General features: G+C 54.4%; 1 protein-coding gene across 1 annotated transcript in view; it reads left to right on the forward strand.

Moving 5' to 3' along the window:
- MICAL1 (microtubule associated monooxygenase, calponin and LIM domain containing 1) overlaps nt 1–15,789 on the forward strand; it is a 42,424-nt gene that overhangs the window by 22,609 nt on the left and 4,026 nt on the right. The window contains exons 9-21 of the mRNA XM_054028401.1: nt 1,414–1,529; nt 5,228–5,354; nt 5,826–5,895; nt 6,780–6,927; nt 7,472–7,659; nt 8,168–8,277; nt 8,588–8,638; nt 9,253–9,372; nt 10,260–10,434; nt 12,552–12,634; nt 12,811–13,528; nt 14,132–14,211; nt 14,642–14,743. Coding sequence (XP_053884376.1) covers nt 1,414–1,529; nt 5,228–5,354; nt 5,826–5,895; nt 6,780–6,927; nt 7,472–7,659; nt 8,168–8,277; nt 8,588–8,638; nt 9,253–9,372; nt 10,260–10,434; nt 12,552–12,634; nt 12,811–13,528; nt 14,132–14,211; nt 14,642–14,743 — 2,088 coding nt within the window. The remainder of the gene's footprint in view (nt 1–1,413; nt 1,530–5,227; nt 5,355–5,825; nt 5,896–6,779; nt 6,928–7,471; nt 7,660–8,167; nt 8,278–8,587; nt 8,639–9,252; nt 9,373–10,259; nt 10,435–12,551; nt 12,635–12,810; nt 13,529–14,131; nt 14,212–14,641; nt 14,744–15,789) is intronic.

Genomic DNA, 15,789 nt, shown 5'->3' on the forward strand with positions numbered 1-15,789 from the left:
AATTGGGGCAGTGTTGGTGTCATGCCAGGAGCCCAAGAGCTGCTCCTGATATAGGCCATGTCTACACACAAGCTAGCGGTGGGATTCCCTGCACGTGTCCACGTACTGGTGCTAGCTTTCGTCGAGCTAGAGCCAGTATAAAAAGCAGTGCAGCTGCGGTAGCAGGGGTAGCGGCAGGGGAGGCGCGGCTTATCCGGGCCCAGTATGTAGCCACCGGTTTCACGCAGGTTTATGCTTGGCCTGTGCTCTGCTGCCGCTACCTGCGCTATCGTGGCTGTGCTGTGATTAATACTCACGCTAGCGTGAGTGCATGCACACGGACAGGGGACCCTCACCCCTCACTCGTAGTGAAAATGGAGCCTTATATAGCATGGAGCCGGCTAGTAGTTTGAGCAAGGGCTGAGCGTCAGGACTTTGGGTTCCATTCCTGACACCGACTCGCTATGGAACATTCACCCCTGTGTGCCTCGGTTTCCCTCTCTGTTGAACTGGAATAACGACCACCCCCGTGGGGCTGAGCAGGTTCGTTAACGTGTGTGGGGCTGGGAGATCCCTAGCAAAAAGCACTGTCCACGTGCAAAAGATGACTGGACAGTGGGCACCGAAGTGCTGAGACTTATTGGTCCCAGTGCCGGGCAGGGTTCTGTGTTGCCCAGCCACTCGGATCAAGGGCACGCTGGAGCCTGGGGTCCCTGCAAGCTGCATCTGAGCCACATGGCAGAGCCCGCCCAGGGTTTGGAAATTGTCCAGGCCTCATTTAACTAGGCAGCTTCACACAGAGCTGTGTGCCTGTGTCTCCTTCTCTGAGCCGTGCCCCGCCCAGGGCCCCAGGCTCCTTTGAGTCTCTGGGCTGAATGCTGTCTCTGGAGTGTGTGGGCTGAGGGTCGTCCTTCCAGCCAACCAGGGAGAGAGCTGACTCTCCTCTAATCTCTCCCCTTTGTTTATTCTATAGCCTGGGGTCCCATCCTCGATCTGGGCCCCATGGCTCTGTCCCGAGCACACCCTCCACTAACAGCCCTTTGTCTGGGAGAGCTCAGCTTCCCAGCTGACACCCAGGCTCTGTTTTTTCAGAGGTCCGGGGTGGGAATAAGGAGGGGAGAGGCTTGAAGCAGGAGCTCCCCACATGAGTGCTCCCCTCTGCTGACATGCAGCTCTGACTTCTTCCACTGGCAGCTACCCAGGAGCAGCAGCTGTGTGAGTGCTGAGCACTGGGTGAGAACCAGCCCGGGTGGCTCCCAGTCACAGCACCCACCTTCCAGACCTCAGGAGCAGGTTGCTTTTTGTGCGTGCAATTGCACTCGAAGCTGTTGTGTGCCAGGGACCTGAGCCAAGACTCTGAAAATCCTCCCCTAGGGTTACTGAACACATGTGCAGCTCCCACCCCCTCCGCTCTCTCTGTCTCTTGTTTTGTAGCCATTCTGGCCTCTGGGCACTGGCGTGGCGCGGGGTTTTTTGGCCGCCTTTGATGCTGCTTGGATGGTGAAAAGATGGGCGGCAGGAACCGCCCCGCTGGACCTTCTGGCTGAGAGGTGAGGACTCTACTCCTGCAAAGGCGGATGGGGGTGGGGTGAGGGCTGTTCTCAGTCATGTGTGTTTGCTTGAGAGCTATCAACCCTCATGCATCAGGGCACAAGCCAACCTCTAATGATAGAGGGTCAGGAGGAAACTTCCCCTGGGGGCACGTAATCCCATAACTGCAGGGTTCTTGCACCTTCCTCTGAAGCAGCAGGTGCTGGCCACTGTTGGAGCCAGGATACTAATCTAGATGGGCCCCTAATCTGATCCAGTCTGAAAACCCCTCTGTTCCGAAATGTAAAGACAATCCCTGCTCTGGAGAACTTGGAGCACTTCAGGTGCTCAGGACACGAGGCGTCCTTAGATCCATGTGCACCAGCTGTTTCCAGCCCCCTGCAAGGGAGAGGCCTAGGTAGCATGGGTGCTGCCAGGGGCTCTGCTCAGAACCAAGCTGTGCATGGCTTATTTGGATCGGCAGCGGTGCCAAGTTGCTGGCTGACTCTGCCTCCCCAGCTGACTTTGCTGCCATGGCTCACCGCAGCAGGGCGTCCCCTCCTCGAGGGCATGGCTCAGAGCTGCTTTGGCAATGTTGTGGGCATGCGGGGGACTGGCTGGCTCAGGGCAGTGCAGAGCCTTTCACTTCTAATTCACCCGCTGGAATCTGGCCCAGGGCAGTAACGGTGGCTGTCTGGTGCCTTGTCTGAACTGAGTTTGGGTCTCACTCTAGTTCCTAGTGGACAGGTGTCTGTGTTGCACAACCAGCGATCACACGCACAACTGGCAGTCTCAGCAGAGAGGGCAAGGAATGACTGAGCTCCCTTCTGGCTCCTCAAGGGGTCCCTGCACAGTAGGGTGTGGGTGTGGGGGGAGTCTGCACTGTCAAGCTGGCAGCTTTGCTTAGCACTTAATTCAGCCCTTCTCAAGACTAGTGACTGCCAGGAAGCGCCTGATTGCAGGCTGTGCTGTTATAGCTGTGGTGTCTGCCTAGATCACTCGCACTCTGAGCTCTTAAGGACGGCCATAATGGGTCAGACCAATAGTCCATCTAGCCAGTATCCTGTCTTCTCACAGTGGACAGTTCCAGGTGCGTCAGAGGGAATGAACATAACAGGGCAATTTTGAGTGATCCATCCCCTGTTGTCCACTCCCAGCTTCTGAGAGCTGCAGGTGTAGGGACACCCAGACCATCTTAGCTAATAGCCATTGATGGACCGATCCTCCATGAATTTATCTAATTCTGTTTTGAGCCTAGTCATACTTTTGGTCTTCACACCATCCCCGGGCAACGAGTCCCTCAGGTTGACTGTGCGTTGGGTGAAGAAATACTTCATTATATTTGTTTTAACCCCACTGCCTATTAATTTCATCGGGAGACCATAGTTCTTCTGTTATGTGCAGGGGTAAACAACACTTTCCTCTTCACACCATTCATGATTTTATAGACCTCTATCATAACCCCAGGTGTCTCTTTTCTAAGCTGAACAGTCCCCGTCTTTTTAATCTCTCCTCGTATGGAAGCTGTTCCGTTCCCTTAATCATTTTTGTTGCCCTTCTCTGTACCTTTTCCAATTCTAATATATCTTTTTTGCGATGGAGTGACCAGAACTGCACGCAGTATTCCAGGTGTGGGTGTACTGCTGATTTGTAAAGTGGCATTATGATATTTTCTGTTTTATTATCTATCCCTTTTGTTATGGCTCCTAACATTCTGTTCACTTTTTTGACTGCTGCTGCCCGTTGAGCCGATGTTTTCAGAGAACTGTCCACAATGACTCCAAGATCTTTCTTGAGGGGTAACAGCTAATTTAGACCCCATCATTTTATGTGTATAGTTGGGATTATGTTTTCCACTGTGCATTACTTTGTATTTATCAACATTGAATTTCATCTGCCATTTTGTTGCCCAGTCACCCAGTTTAGTGAAATCCCTTTGTAACTCTTCACAGTCGGCTTTGGACTTAACTAGCTTGAGTAATTTTGTACTATCTGCAAATTTTGCCACCTCAGTGTTTACCCCGTTTTCCAGATCATTTATGAATATGTTGAACAGCACTGGTCCCAATACAGATCCTTGCGGGACATCGCTATTTACTTTGCTCCATTGTGAAAACTGACCATTTATTCCTACCTTTTGTTTTCTGTCTTTTAACCAGTTACTGGTCCATAAGAGGACCTTCTTTCTTACCCCATGACTGCTTAATTTGTTTAAGAGCCTTTGGTGAGGGACCTTGTCAAAGGCTTTCTGAAAGTCCAAGTATACTATATCCACTGGATCATCCTTGTCCACATGTTTGTTGACCCCCTCAAAGAATTTTAATAGATTGGTGATCATGATTTCCCTTTACAAAAGCTGTCTTCACTCTTCACCAAACATCATTTTGGGATGTATTATCAGGAGTGTTGTAAGCAAGACACAAGAAGTAATTCTTCCACTCTACTCCGCGCTGATTAGGCCTCAACTGGAATATTGTGTCCAGTACTGGGCACCACATTTCAGGAAAGATGTGGACAGATTGGAGAAAGTCCAGAGAACAGAAACAAAAATGATTAAAGGTCTAGAAAACATGACCTATGAGGGAAGATTGAAAAAAATTAGGTTTGTTTAGTGTGAAGAAGAGAAGACTGACAGGGGACATGATAACAGTCTTCAAGTACATAAAGTTTGTTACAAGGAGGAAGGAGTAAATTGTTCTCATAAACCTCTGAGGATAGGACAAGAAGCAATGGGTTTAAATTGCATCAAGGACGATTTAGGTTGGACATTAGGAAAAACTTCCTAACTGTCAGGGTAGTTAAGCGCTGGAATAAATTGCCTAGGGAGGTTGTGGAATCTCCGTCATTGGGGATTTTTAAGAGCAGCTTAGACAAACACTGTCAGGGGTGGTCGAGATAATACTTAGTCCTGCCATGAATGCAGGGGACTGGACTAGATTCCCTCTCGAGGTCTGTTCTAGTTTTACGATTCTATGATTCTGTAACGAGTTCATCTATGTGTCTGGTAATTGTGTTCTTCACTATAGTTTCAACCAATTTGCCTGGTACTGAAGTTATGCTTACTGGCCTGTAATTGCCAGGATTGCCCCTGGAGCATTTTAAAAAAATTGGCGTTACATTAGCCATCCTCCAGTCATCTGGTGCAGAGACTGATTTAAGCGAGAGGTTACATGCCACAGGCAGTCGTTCTGCCATCAGATTTGAATTTCTTCAGAAGTCTTGGGTGAATCCCAACTGGTCCTGCTGATTTATTACTGATTAATGTATCAGTTTATTCCAAAACCTGCTTAATCTGCAACAGTTCTTCAGATTTGTCTCCTAAAAGGAATGGCTCAGGTGTGGGAATCTCCCCCACATCCTCTGCAGTGAAGACTGGTGCAAAGAATTCATTTCACTTGTGTACAACAGCCTTGTCTTCCTCGAGTGCTCCTTTAGCACCTGGATCGTCCAGTGGCCCCACTTACTGTTTGCCAGGCTTCTTGCTCCTGATGTACTTAAAAAATTTGCTGTTGGTTTTTGTGTCTTTAGCTACTTGCTATTCAAACCCTCTCCTGGCCTGCCTAATTACGCCTTTACACTTGACTTCCCAAAGTTTATGCTCCTTTCTATTTTCCTCCCTATTTTCCTCTTCTGAACCCTCGGTTCTTTATCTTCTTCACTTCTGAGATCAGCGGTGGAGGAACGGCCGTGTGTAACCCGGCTCATTTCCTCTGCACAGGGAGAGCATCTACCAGCAGTTGTCTCAAACATCTCCCGACAACACCAACAAAAACACCAGTCAGTACAGCATTGACCCTACCACTCGCTACCGCAACATCAACCTCCAAGCCATAAAGCCCAACCAGGTAACTCGTCCAGGCCACGTGGAGATCCTGCCCTGTGGCGGGTGTCACAAGCACCAGCCCCTGTTCCTAAAGCCATTTCTCTCTCCCTGCCTGGTTTGTTACCTCCACCAAGGGATAATTGCATCCGCTTGGCGCTGCCTTTGCATTCCTGGGAGCCGAGCACGGAGCGAGGTGTCTGCCCTGTTCTCATAGGAGTGATGGGATAGTCCAAATTGTAACTGCCCAGCCCATACTGATTCCACCTGGCTGCTGCCCTTGGCCCCAGGGACGGGTGTATATCTGCACAGCTTGAGAGCCAGAGGGTAATACAGGAATGAACCGCAAATCCACGATGCAGCGGTGAGCTGCACAGGTCGCTAGCCAGCTTGGTCTCAAGGAGAGAGGGCATGGCTGCGTGCTCTGTCATAGGGCCGCACGCTCCTTGTGTTCCCTCTCCTGGGGTTTTGGCTCTCAGGGTGTCTCTTTCTGCAGGTCCGTGACCTGTATGTAGTGGGGAAGATCGAGATCGACCATAAGAAGAGAGATAGTCGCAACAGCAGAGGCAAGTCTGGGGGCCCACCTCTTGGCATCCAGCTGCACGGATCCCCCCTGCCTTCCACCCTGTGCGTGCGCCACCCTCCTCACCCTGTAGAAGCAGCGGCTGGTGGAAGCTTCCCCCCTCACCCAGCATCGTTGCTGGGTGCCTGCCTGACTTTGCTCCCGTCAGAGCCCCTTTCTCTCTGGCTTTCCACCCCTATCGGTGCCCTTTCTCCATGTGCCCGCTTACACCCAAGCAGTATGCATTTGGCTGAGCAGCGGTGGGGCTCGGTGCCCTCAGGGTGGGACCTTGTGCACCCTCTGGCTCCTCTTTTAGATCCTCTCCCATCTTCTCCTCCCCAGGGCTCTCCCTCCTTCCTCCTGCCCCACTTCCGCTCACTCCAGCAGCGTCCCAGGAGCCTTCAGGGGCCAGAGTGTCCGAGTGCTGCAGAAGGGTGGGGAGCCGGGCATGGGGATTGTGGCTCCCTCCCTGGAAGGGATATGAGCAGTTCTTCCCTCAGTTTTTGGGAGGTGGCCTTGGGAGCCACATGTTCCCCGATGGCTGGCAGGTCGTCATGGGAACCTGTCCTAGGCTGGGCTGGCAGGCTGCATCTGGGGTGCTGTCGCCTTAGTAGCAGCTAACAGGAGACACGGTCTCCACGTCTTCTCCGCGAGCCGCATGCCCTTGCTCCCATGGTCTGCAGCCCAAGGAAGCGACCCACCTGGGCAGAAATGTGGCTGCCCAGAGGCCCAGGCCGGGCCTGCCCCCTGCACCCCAAGGCCATCGATGGAGGTGATTGTAGGTTTCCCAGCTCTGATCCCCTAGCTGCTCCCTTTTACAGCTGTTCCCCCGCAGTCCCAGACCGGTGCCTGCATCCAGCCCCGTGCCTTATGCTCTCTCTCCTCCAGATGTCGGCAGTGCCTATGAGGGGCTCCTGAGCTGGTGCCAGACCCACACGGAGGGTTACCGCGGCGTCACGGTGACAGATTTCACACACTCCTGGAAAAGCGGCCTGGCCCTGTGCGCCCTCATCCACCGCTTCCGGCCCAACCTCCTGTAAGGCTCCACCCTGTCCCAATGGCTTGGGGACGGGAGGACGACCCCGGCTGGGCTGCCACAAAAAACTTGGCCCCAGGCTGGGAACGTGTGTGTATCCCGGCGGTGCAGGCGGGGTGGCTGCTGCTGGGAATTCCTTGGTGCCGGTTTGCGGGGGTGTGATCTGTGTTTCGTGGCGACTGGATGATACCTCCTACTACCCCGCCCTGCACCCCCAAGGATCTAGTTCCCCCCAACCTGACCTTTGCTCCCCCACCCTTGCTGAATGTTGCAGCATTTGATCCAATGGATGATCCCCCGTGTGCTGCCCAGTGCCGAGGGGTGCTTCTTCCACCGAGGCTGCTTCCTGTGTCGTCAGTGTGGAGGGCATGGGGCAGGCATGCAGCTGCCTGTCTCTCATGTGCTTAGTTTGTTCCTTCACCGGACGAGGAGGGGGAAATCTAAGCCGGGTTAGCCCCCGGGTGCCTTTGCTCCTGAGCAGAGTCTGACGCGACAGTGCTGGCTTTCCCGGCCCCTCAGCCTGATGCCCTGTTTCTGTCCCTAGAGATTTCAACTCCCTGGACCAGCACAGTCCCCTCAAGAACAACCAGATGGCCTTGGACATAGCCGAACAGGAGCTAGGCATCCCGCCCGTCCTCTCCAGCACCGAAATGGCCGCCGGGGCCGAGCCCAACCAGCTCGGACTCATCACCTACCTGAGCCAGTTCTATGAAGCCTTCAAGCCTTCTGCAGGTGAGGACCCTCAGGGGCAGGGCTGGATGTCTGGGGCTGCTCTCCCCCAGCCATGATCAGGGTAGTCAGGGGGGAACGACTGAGGGACGCCAGGCCGGACTCTGGAGTTGGCTGCTGAGCGGTTCCCTTTGCAGGGGATTCTCTGGTTTAAAATGGACAGTGGGAATCATGGAGTTAGTTTTCCCCATCTCGATTTGAGTTTCCCCTCACCTTACGTGACCTGTGGGGCAGGCTGTGCACCCTGCCCCACGCAGACAAGGAGGAGCCATTGGGGGCTGGGTGGAGGGGTCCTTCTGCCTCGCTCTGGGAACCTAGTCCAGGCCCTGTGAGGTGGAAGTCTCTCTCGTGGCTGGAGTGGGCTGCTAGCCAGCCAGGCACGTCCCGGCACCCTGCAGAATTAACTCCCGGGCAGGCTGTTACCTCCAGCGTGCCCTTTCCGCAGCATCCGTGTGCTAGCTGCCAGGCTGGGCCCAGATCCTGTCATGAGCCCCTTTTCTCTCCCTTGCAGAACCAGAGGAGAGAGCAAGGAAGCTGCTGGCTCCTCCTGGCACCCGGGGCGCCGTCCTGTTCCTCAGCAAGCTCCAGAAGACTCTGAGTCTGACTCGCAAGCGCAACCAGGTAAATGCTCTGAGTGTCTCGCGCTGTGCAGCGGGCGCTGGGAGCCAGGGCTGTGCCCTATCTATGGCCCAGGTGCTCACGAGGACCCGGACGAGGTGTCCGGCACCCTGATCCAACCCACTCCCTGGTAACATGAATGCCTGCAGCTGGCTCTGGTGAGCTGGCGCTGTTCCCTCCCTGAGCTGCCCCGGGGGCACTGGGGGACCCTACTGGTGCGAGGGAAGCGGAGGAACGTACGCGGCGCTACCATAGACCCGGAGCGTCCTTCTGCTGCAGCGTCTCACTCAGGCAGCCCCGTCTGTGATTTCAGGACAGTGCCCAGAAGGATGCTGAGACCAAGAGGACGAGGAGAGAAGCAGGGGTGAGTTTTCCTGCTCTCTTAAGCATATGTGGCCGGGGCCAGTTTAGGAGCTAGGACGCAGGGGATGTTGTATGGAAGACCTGGGCCCCTGGCCTTGTCACACTGTGAGGGCAGCAGGCTGCGTCCCAGGGAAGGGAACGCTTTGTGTTGCTCAGCGGCGACCTCTCTGGCTGCCTTGAGCGGTGGGAACCAGCGCTGGAGGGAGTTTTATTATGGAGAGAGTGGAGGGGGTGATGGGGGTGCCATGGCCCCATGTCCAAGCACCGGCCCGCGATCTGACATCTAGGCACTGAAATCTGCGTCCGTTAATCTCCTTGCCCTCTCTGGAGCAATTGCCCCAGATTCCAGAAGGGCACATGGGCGTCTGTTGCAGTGTGTGAGTGAGTGTGAGGCTCTGAGGCCCGTGGCTGTGCAAGGAACATGTGTGCAATGTCTGGACAGATCAGATCATGGCTGACAGATCGTACACACGCATGTGCAGGCCAAAAGCCCCTTCTGGCCCAAGGCCACACGTGTAAGGGAGCAGGCTCCTGTAACAGTCACCGCAGAAGCTGCTGGCCTGCTCGCTGGCCATAGTCATGTGTTTCGATTTCCCCCATTGGGTTGCTGTATAGCTGGAATCAGGGGTGGAAGGCGACTTGTTCATTGCTAACCTTGGCTGGGGGACTAACCGCCAGGAGCAGCTTCAACCCACGGAGATCAACTCTTCCGATTCCACGCTGGGCAGGCGGCAGGTTAGTCTCTGCTTCCCGGGAACCGTTCCCTGTCACACCAGCCGTGGTGGCTGGGCAGCCTGCCAGACGTCTCCCGCGTTTGCTGTGATGGGGCGGGGGGCTGGCGAGGGAAATCCCAGCTCAGTTTAAAGAGCTCCCAGGGTGGGTATTGAGGCAAGGAGCCATCTCCCTGTGCTGCCGGTTTGAATCCAGGCCAGGCTGGTGGTGGCTGGAGTATTTAGAGGAGCGGAGCCTAGTGGCTCTAGCATTGCTGTGTGTGAGGGGACATCTACACTGAAGATGTGAATTCCAGCTTGAGGAGACGTGCCCGTTCCAGCTGTGGTCGAGCTCGCATGCTATAAATAGAGTACAGGTGTATACCCAGCAGGAGGGGCTGGCCGCCTGAGGATGTGCCGAGAGGCTCAGAGGGGAACGTACCTGGGGAGGGAGCCTGTTGGCCCAGCGGGGCTATGCTCTAGTGTTAGCGCTAGCCCGAGTACGGCTCCTCTAGCTGGAATTTACACCTCCTGCCCCAGTGCTGATGGACCCTTAGTGCCAGGCCCCGGGGGGACTGTAAGGTAGGGTTGGGGGGCTGGGGCTGTGCAAAGCAATGCTTGCAGGGACCCCTCTAAGCTCCTCCCCATCAATGACTAGTCATTTTCATCCCCCGGCCTGTGTTCCTAGGTCGGGTTCTGCTATCCCCACTCGGGAGCTATCACAACCCGCCTCAGGGCTCTGGCAAGCCGGGGCTGGAGTCCGAGTCCAAGCTCACAAACAGGGAGCCCAGCACAGTTAGGGCCTCGCGGGCGGCTGGCACTCGGGTGGGCCGATCAGGGTTACGCGTGGGTAGTGCAGGGCAGCTGCGTAGATGGCCTGGCCCCAAGGCTGCTATCTGGCTTCCTCCGCAGAGCTCGCTCACCTCCCCCGCGGAGAGCAGCGACGCCTGTTACTTCTGTGGCAAGCGGGTGTACATCCTGGAGCGGGTCAGCGCCGAGGGGCACTTCTTCCACCGAGGCTGCTTCCAGTGTCATCAGTGTGGAACCACGCTGCGGCTAGGAGACTTCGTCTTCGACGAGGATGACGGTGGGTCCCAGGAACGGGGCTGGGTACAGAGACAAGCCCTGAGAAACTTCAGGCCAGGGGCAGTCTGGGCTTCATGATCCAGCCAGGCAGCTCCCAGAGCTGCCTCGTAACAGGTCCTGCCAGCCTTGAGTCAGCCGAGTCCACCTATCCCAACGGAAAGGCTCCTCATCTGAGCTCCATGCGGCCGAGTACGTGACAGCCACATAAACCAAGGCCCTGTCTGCTCTGTACAAGGGTCTGTGCCAGTGTCTTGACCGGGATTTCCCACCCTCTCCCCATTGTGTGCCCTGTGCCAGCCGGCTGCTGGGATGTATGTAGGGTTATTTTTGTGAAGGGCAGGGTCATAGAAACTGTAGATTGTTATTTAATGCCCTGTTTGCCTTCAGCTCTTTCAACACCCACCCATTCAAATGGAAAGGGGGAGAGAGAAAGAGAGTGTGTGTGTGTGTGTGTGCGCGCGCACTGACCAGGAACCAGCCCCCATCCTCCACACTGTTGTGATGCAGCAATGAAGGATGCTCACAACCCCCACAGGTGGAGCTGTATTCATGGGAGGCAGAGGAGGGAAGGTGTTTTTAAATGAAACGATACCTCTTCCCTCTAATTTGCTGCCTACTTTAAAATTCCAGGGAATAGGTCTAGTACTCGCCGAGTTTTATGAACTCACTACAGTATTCGTCATGGCAGAGCACCAGCAGTTCCATGTAGGATATTCTGTATGGCACTTGCCCTAATGCATCAGTGCAAAAATACACCTGACTGGCAGTGACCAGCTGTGGGGAGGAAGGTCTGAGTTAAAGCCCCGGGCAACAACCAGTAAGAAATGCAGGACTTCGGTCTCTCGGTTCCATTAAGTTTACAACCTGCTTTAAAGGAACAGCGTCAACTTAAAATCATGTGATTAACCAACGTTAATCTTCACCCACGTTACTGAGAACTTCCGGCTTTTAAAAGGAAGAGAACTGTAAAATCCAGTCTACCTGTCGTCACTATTCCTGCTGTTTGCTTTCCTCTTGGCATTTCTTGCAGCCTGGCCAATGAAAACCAGCCAGTGTCAGTTTTCTTTTTGTTTCAGGGTACGTCTATATTAAACAAAAGGTGTGTGCTTTAATTTGGGCTAAAATATCAGTGAAGATGCACCAACTTGGCTGCTCACGCGGGTTAGCAGCCCAGAGTAAAGCCCATAGGGCAGCCTGGCATTGGACTCAAGCTGCATAGACAAACCATTCGTCAGTTTCCTCCCCAGGTTTTTAGCCCTGCGAGATATTTGCCTGTCCAACAATGGCACAGGGACGTTTGCTTAAAAATAACTGTTTTCAGTAGACAATAGTTTAAAAACCAGCCACATGGGAACATTTCCGCTGGCTGTAGGGCTTATAAAAGCTGCTTTTGTGTGTTTAATGTAGTTACTCTTGGGATAATCAGAATCGCTGAAAGGACACATTGTTTTCTTCCCTAAGGATTGAGACAGTAATAAAGATAGAGGACTACAGCAGAGCTGATGCAGTGTAGGAGGGGAGCTGCAGTACGCAGACGAATCCTGATTAGAAAAGTCGTTTGACTGATGTATAATATTTATATATTTAATCCATTTCAACCCATTTTTGCCACCTTCCCTCGGGTTCTGCTGTTAATCTAATACAGGCAGGAGGTTGCTCCATTTCCCTTAATTCTTTTATTCTGATCCGCTCCAGGAAGCGGTTGTTACTGCAACCCTAGATCTGGATCCTACCCTACCCTTACCCCTCAGCTTTGATTATTACTTATTTGCATGGCCGTAGTGCCCAGGAGCAGTCATGCCCCGTTGTGCTAGGCGCTGTACAAACACAGAGCAGAGAGACAGATTGTAAGCTCCTTGGGGCAGGGGCTCAGTATAAGACAAGGGACATCAGATGGGGGAGTACAAGGGAACAATGAGACGCTGTTGGCCATTGTGGACGGCAATGGTCTCTGCCCACTAAGTCGGCCTGTTGAAATCAGTGGTGCTGCTACCTGTGGTAAAGGCGAGGGAGGGTAGCGGAGGAATCTGATCCATAGTGATGAGAGCGTGGGACTGAGTATGAGTCGGCAGCATCCCCACGAGTCCTCCTATGACGCTGTCTGTTTTCCCTCCCCAGGACACTTCTACTGCATGCTGCACTATTCCAGCCCCCACAGCGTGGAGGTGACGGACAGCGCATGCCATGCCGCACCACAGGAGGTAAGTGGGGATGTGTCCAGCACTGGCCGGCTGGGCCCGCCCCTGCAGATTTAGCCCTGTCCAGTAGCAAAGCAGTAAATGGACTCTGGGCTGATCCGGTAACCAGCTAGCAAATGCAGTTCCCCGTGGCTGCTTCCCAGCTGCAGTTCTAACCTTCTGCATTTGGCCCCTGCTAGGATCCCTCCCAGGGTGCCCGATTCTGCTCTCCCTCCGACGCCGGCAGCCTGGGCTTGGCCACTGGGGCGGCGAAGCTCAGAGTGGATTCTGATGGGCAGGGCCCGCCTGGGAGCCCGTCCTCCTTCCCGAAACAGCTGGCAGCGGCTCAGCCGTCAGAGCCGTGGGAGGGAGCTGGAGGAGCTGGGGAGGGCGCCGTTCCAGCCAGAGAGGACAGAGGCTCTGGCACGGCAGACATGCAGCAACCTGCAGCTCAGCCCCGCACTGTGCTGGAGGAGAACGTGGGAAGGCCCATCTCCTCCCTTGTGGCAGGCAGGGCCCAGCCTCAGGAGCCTGGCGCTGGCCTAGGAGATCGGGCCAACGGCTGGCCTCAGCGGGAGGAACAGAGTCTCCATGAACGCGGCCGCTCGGGCACAGCGCTGCGGCAACCCAGCCCAGAGCCTCGGCCTCCAGAAAAGGGGCCCGCAGCCCCCGACTTCAGGCAGGCCGAGGAGGAGGGGGAAGACAGCAGGAAGAGGAAGAAAATTCAGCTGTCGCCCTTGGAAAAGCTCAAGCTGTCCACGCTCAGCCTGGACTCCGACACAGAGAGCCAGGGGGGTCCTGGGAAGCACCGGGCAGGCTCAGAGCCGTTCCGAAGCGCCGCCCCAGCGAAGGACCAGGGTACTCTGGAGAGAGGGCAGGTCTGCTGGGTTGAGCCTGGATTCAGCGAGGAGGCCGAAGGTAATTGCAGTCTCTGAGTCTCTGGTGCAGCTGAGTGCTCGGTTACCTAGCCAGGCTGTGAACTCCCCTCCCGCCTTTCCCCCAGCACCATGTCAAGATGCTTTCTCCTTCTCCTCCAGAGCACCCGTGGGTGCCCCCGTGACTTACAGGGCAGAAGGCTGCTGGGGTGGTGGCTGATCTCCCTGTGCCTGCAACAATACTGCCCACGGCTGTAACTGAGGCCCAAGTATTTGGGTGGCCCCAGAGTGGACTGTGAAGGCTCCTTCCCCTGCTGCCACTGTCTGAGCTGCTGTGTGAGACGAGGGGGGTGGGTCACACCCCAGTTCGTAGTGGACAGGTGCCCAGCTCCCAAAACCCACCATCACGCTTGGTTCCAGCTGGCTCCCCAGCCAGCAGACCCGGGCCCTGAATGAGCCATGGAGAAGTCTGGCCAAATGAGACCGAATGTGCTGTTCCCATTGCCAGACAGTTCTCTCCTCTGAGCTCTGGGTATCTCGCAGCTGGGTCCACCAGCGATTTACAGCTGTGAAGGTGAGTTGTACCCCTGATTGCCAGAGGACCTGTCCGGGGCTAGTCCTAAATCAACTGCTCTTCTCTGCACAGACATAGAGGAGACTGACAGTGATGACGAAGAGGAGGAGAAAGAGGAGGAGAGCCAAGACCTTGGGTACTTAACAGAGAACGTGAGTGTGATGAGTCTGAAGTCCATAGAGGTGTTAATGCAACAGACTAATACTAATGTAGCTATGTGGGTGTGACTGTGGGGCTAAGAGGACTTGCACAGGGGCCCTGTCTACACCACAAGGTTTAACTTGCAGTAAGTGGGTCCCAGACTCTCTCTCGCCCCCCTGCCTTGATCACTTTTCCTTCTGCCCTAAACTTCACCTGGTCTAACTAGATTGTAGGCTTCCTGGGGCAGAACCCTGCCTCATGCTAGTTACTAAAGGGCTGGCCAGTGGGTGGTGCTTCAAGAACATTAAAGAATAATTGTGGCTCATTCAATCAGCCCCAGGCCAAGGCCAGACCGAGTCTCTCAGGGCCTTGTGAGTGCTCTGTTGAGCCCCATGGGAGGCATGGCCCCTTCTGACCCTGGCTCTTGTGCTGTGCTTCCAGCGTTTCCTAAGTTTGGGCGAAAAGGAAAAATATCCCACCTGGAAGAGAACGCTGACACGCCGCGCCAAAGAAGAAGAGATGAAGAGGTTCTGCAAAGCCCAGGTAATGCCCATGCCCGGATGCTGGGGGGGCCTCTACCCACCGCCTGTCCTAGTAAGGAATGGCGGGGGTGGGAGAATTTCCAAGATCACTGCAGACACTGGGCTAGGAGAGCTCTCAATAGGCCAGTTCAGAGCTTCCTCAAAACCAGCCCATCCTACTGCCAGGGATTTTCTCAGTCTGGTCTTCTGTTCCTGTCTACACCAGTGGCTAGAGCTAGGAACGTAAACATGGCTGTATGAGAACAGACCAATGGTCCATTGATCTAGTCCCGGTGAGTAATGCTGGATGTTTCAGTGGAAGACAAATCCCTCACCATCCCCATTGACTGTGTATGCAATTGTGCATCATCCGTTTACCACGTTATGTTAACTCCTGAAGTGTCTCGCTAACATTCCTCCCCCCACCATTATTCACTCACTCTCTTGGGCATTGATTTAGAGAATGGACTGGAGAGGATGCTTATAAAATTTGCAGATGACACCACGCTGGGAGGGGTTGCAAGCACTTTGGAGGCCAGGATTAGAATTCAAAACGGCCTTGACAAATTGGAGAAATGGTCTGAAATCAACAAGACGAAATTCAATAAAGACAAGTGCAAAGTACTTCACTTGGGAAGGAAAAATCAAAGGCACAGCTACACAATGGGGAAATAACCGGCTAGGGGGTATTACTGCTGAAAAGGATCTGGGGGTGATAGTGGCTCACAAATTGAGTGAGAGTCATCAATGTGATGCTGCTGTGAAAAAGGCTGAGGCATATTAACATGAGTGCCGTAGTTTGACATGGGAGGTAATTGTCCTGCTTTACTCAGCACTGGTGAGGCCTGAGCTTGGCTAGCCGCAGTTTACAGACGGGGAAAGTTAACGCCTGCCTCCCAGGGTGCTGAGCTTAGGCGATGATAGTGTGTTGATTAAAGGTGCCGTACAAGGGCGACATTATTATTAGTTCCTGGCTGCTGAGAATTGGTCCTTGGCATCCGTTCCCCCTTGCCAGCAGCTGGAGAGGCCATCATTTGACCCTTCCCCGGAGGTTAGAGTTGCTAGGAA

Source organism: Malaclemys terrapin, chromosome 4 (genome assembly GCF_027887155.1).
Source record: "Malaclemys terrapin pileata isolate rMalTer1 chromosome 4, rMalTer1.hap1, whole genome shotgun sequence".
NCBI classification, from domain to species: domain Eukaryota; kingdom Metazoa; phylum Chordata; order Testudines; family Emydidae; genus Malaclemys; species Malaclemys terrapin.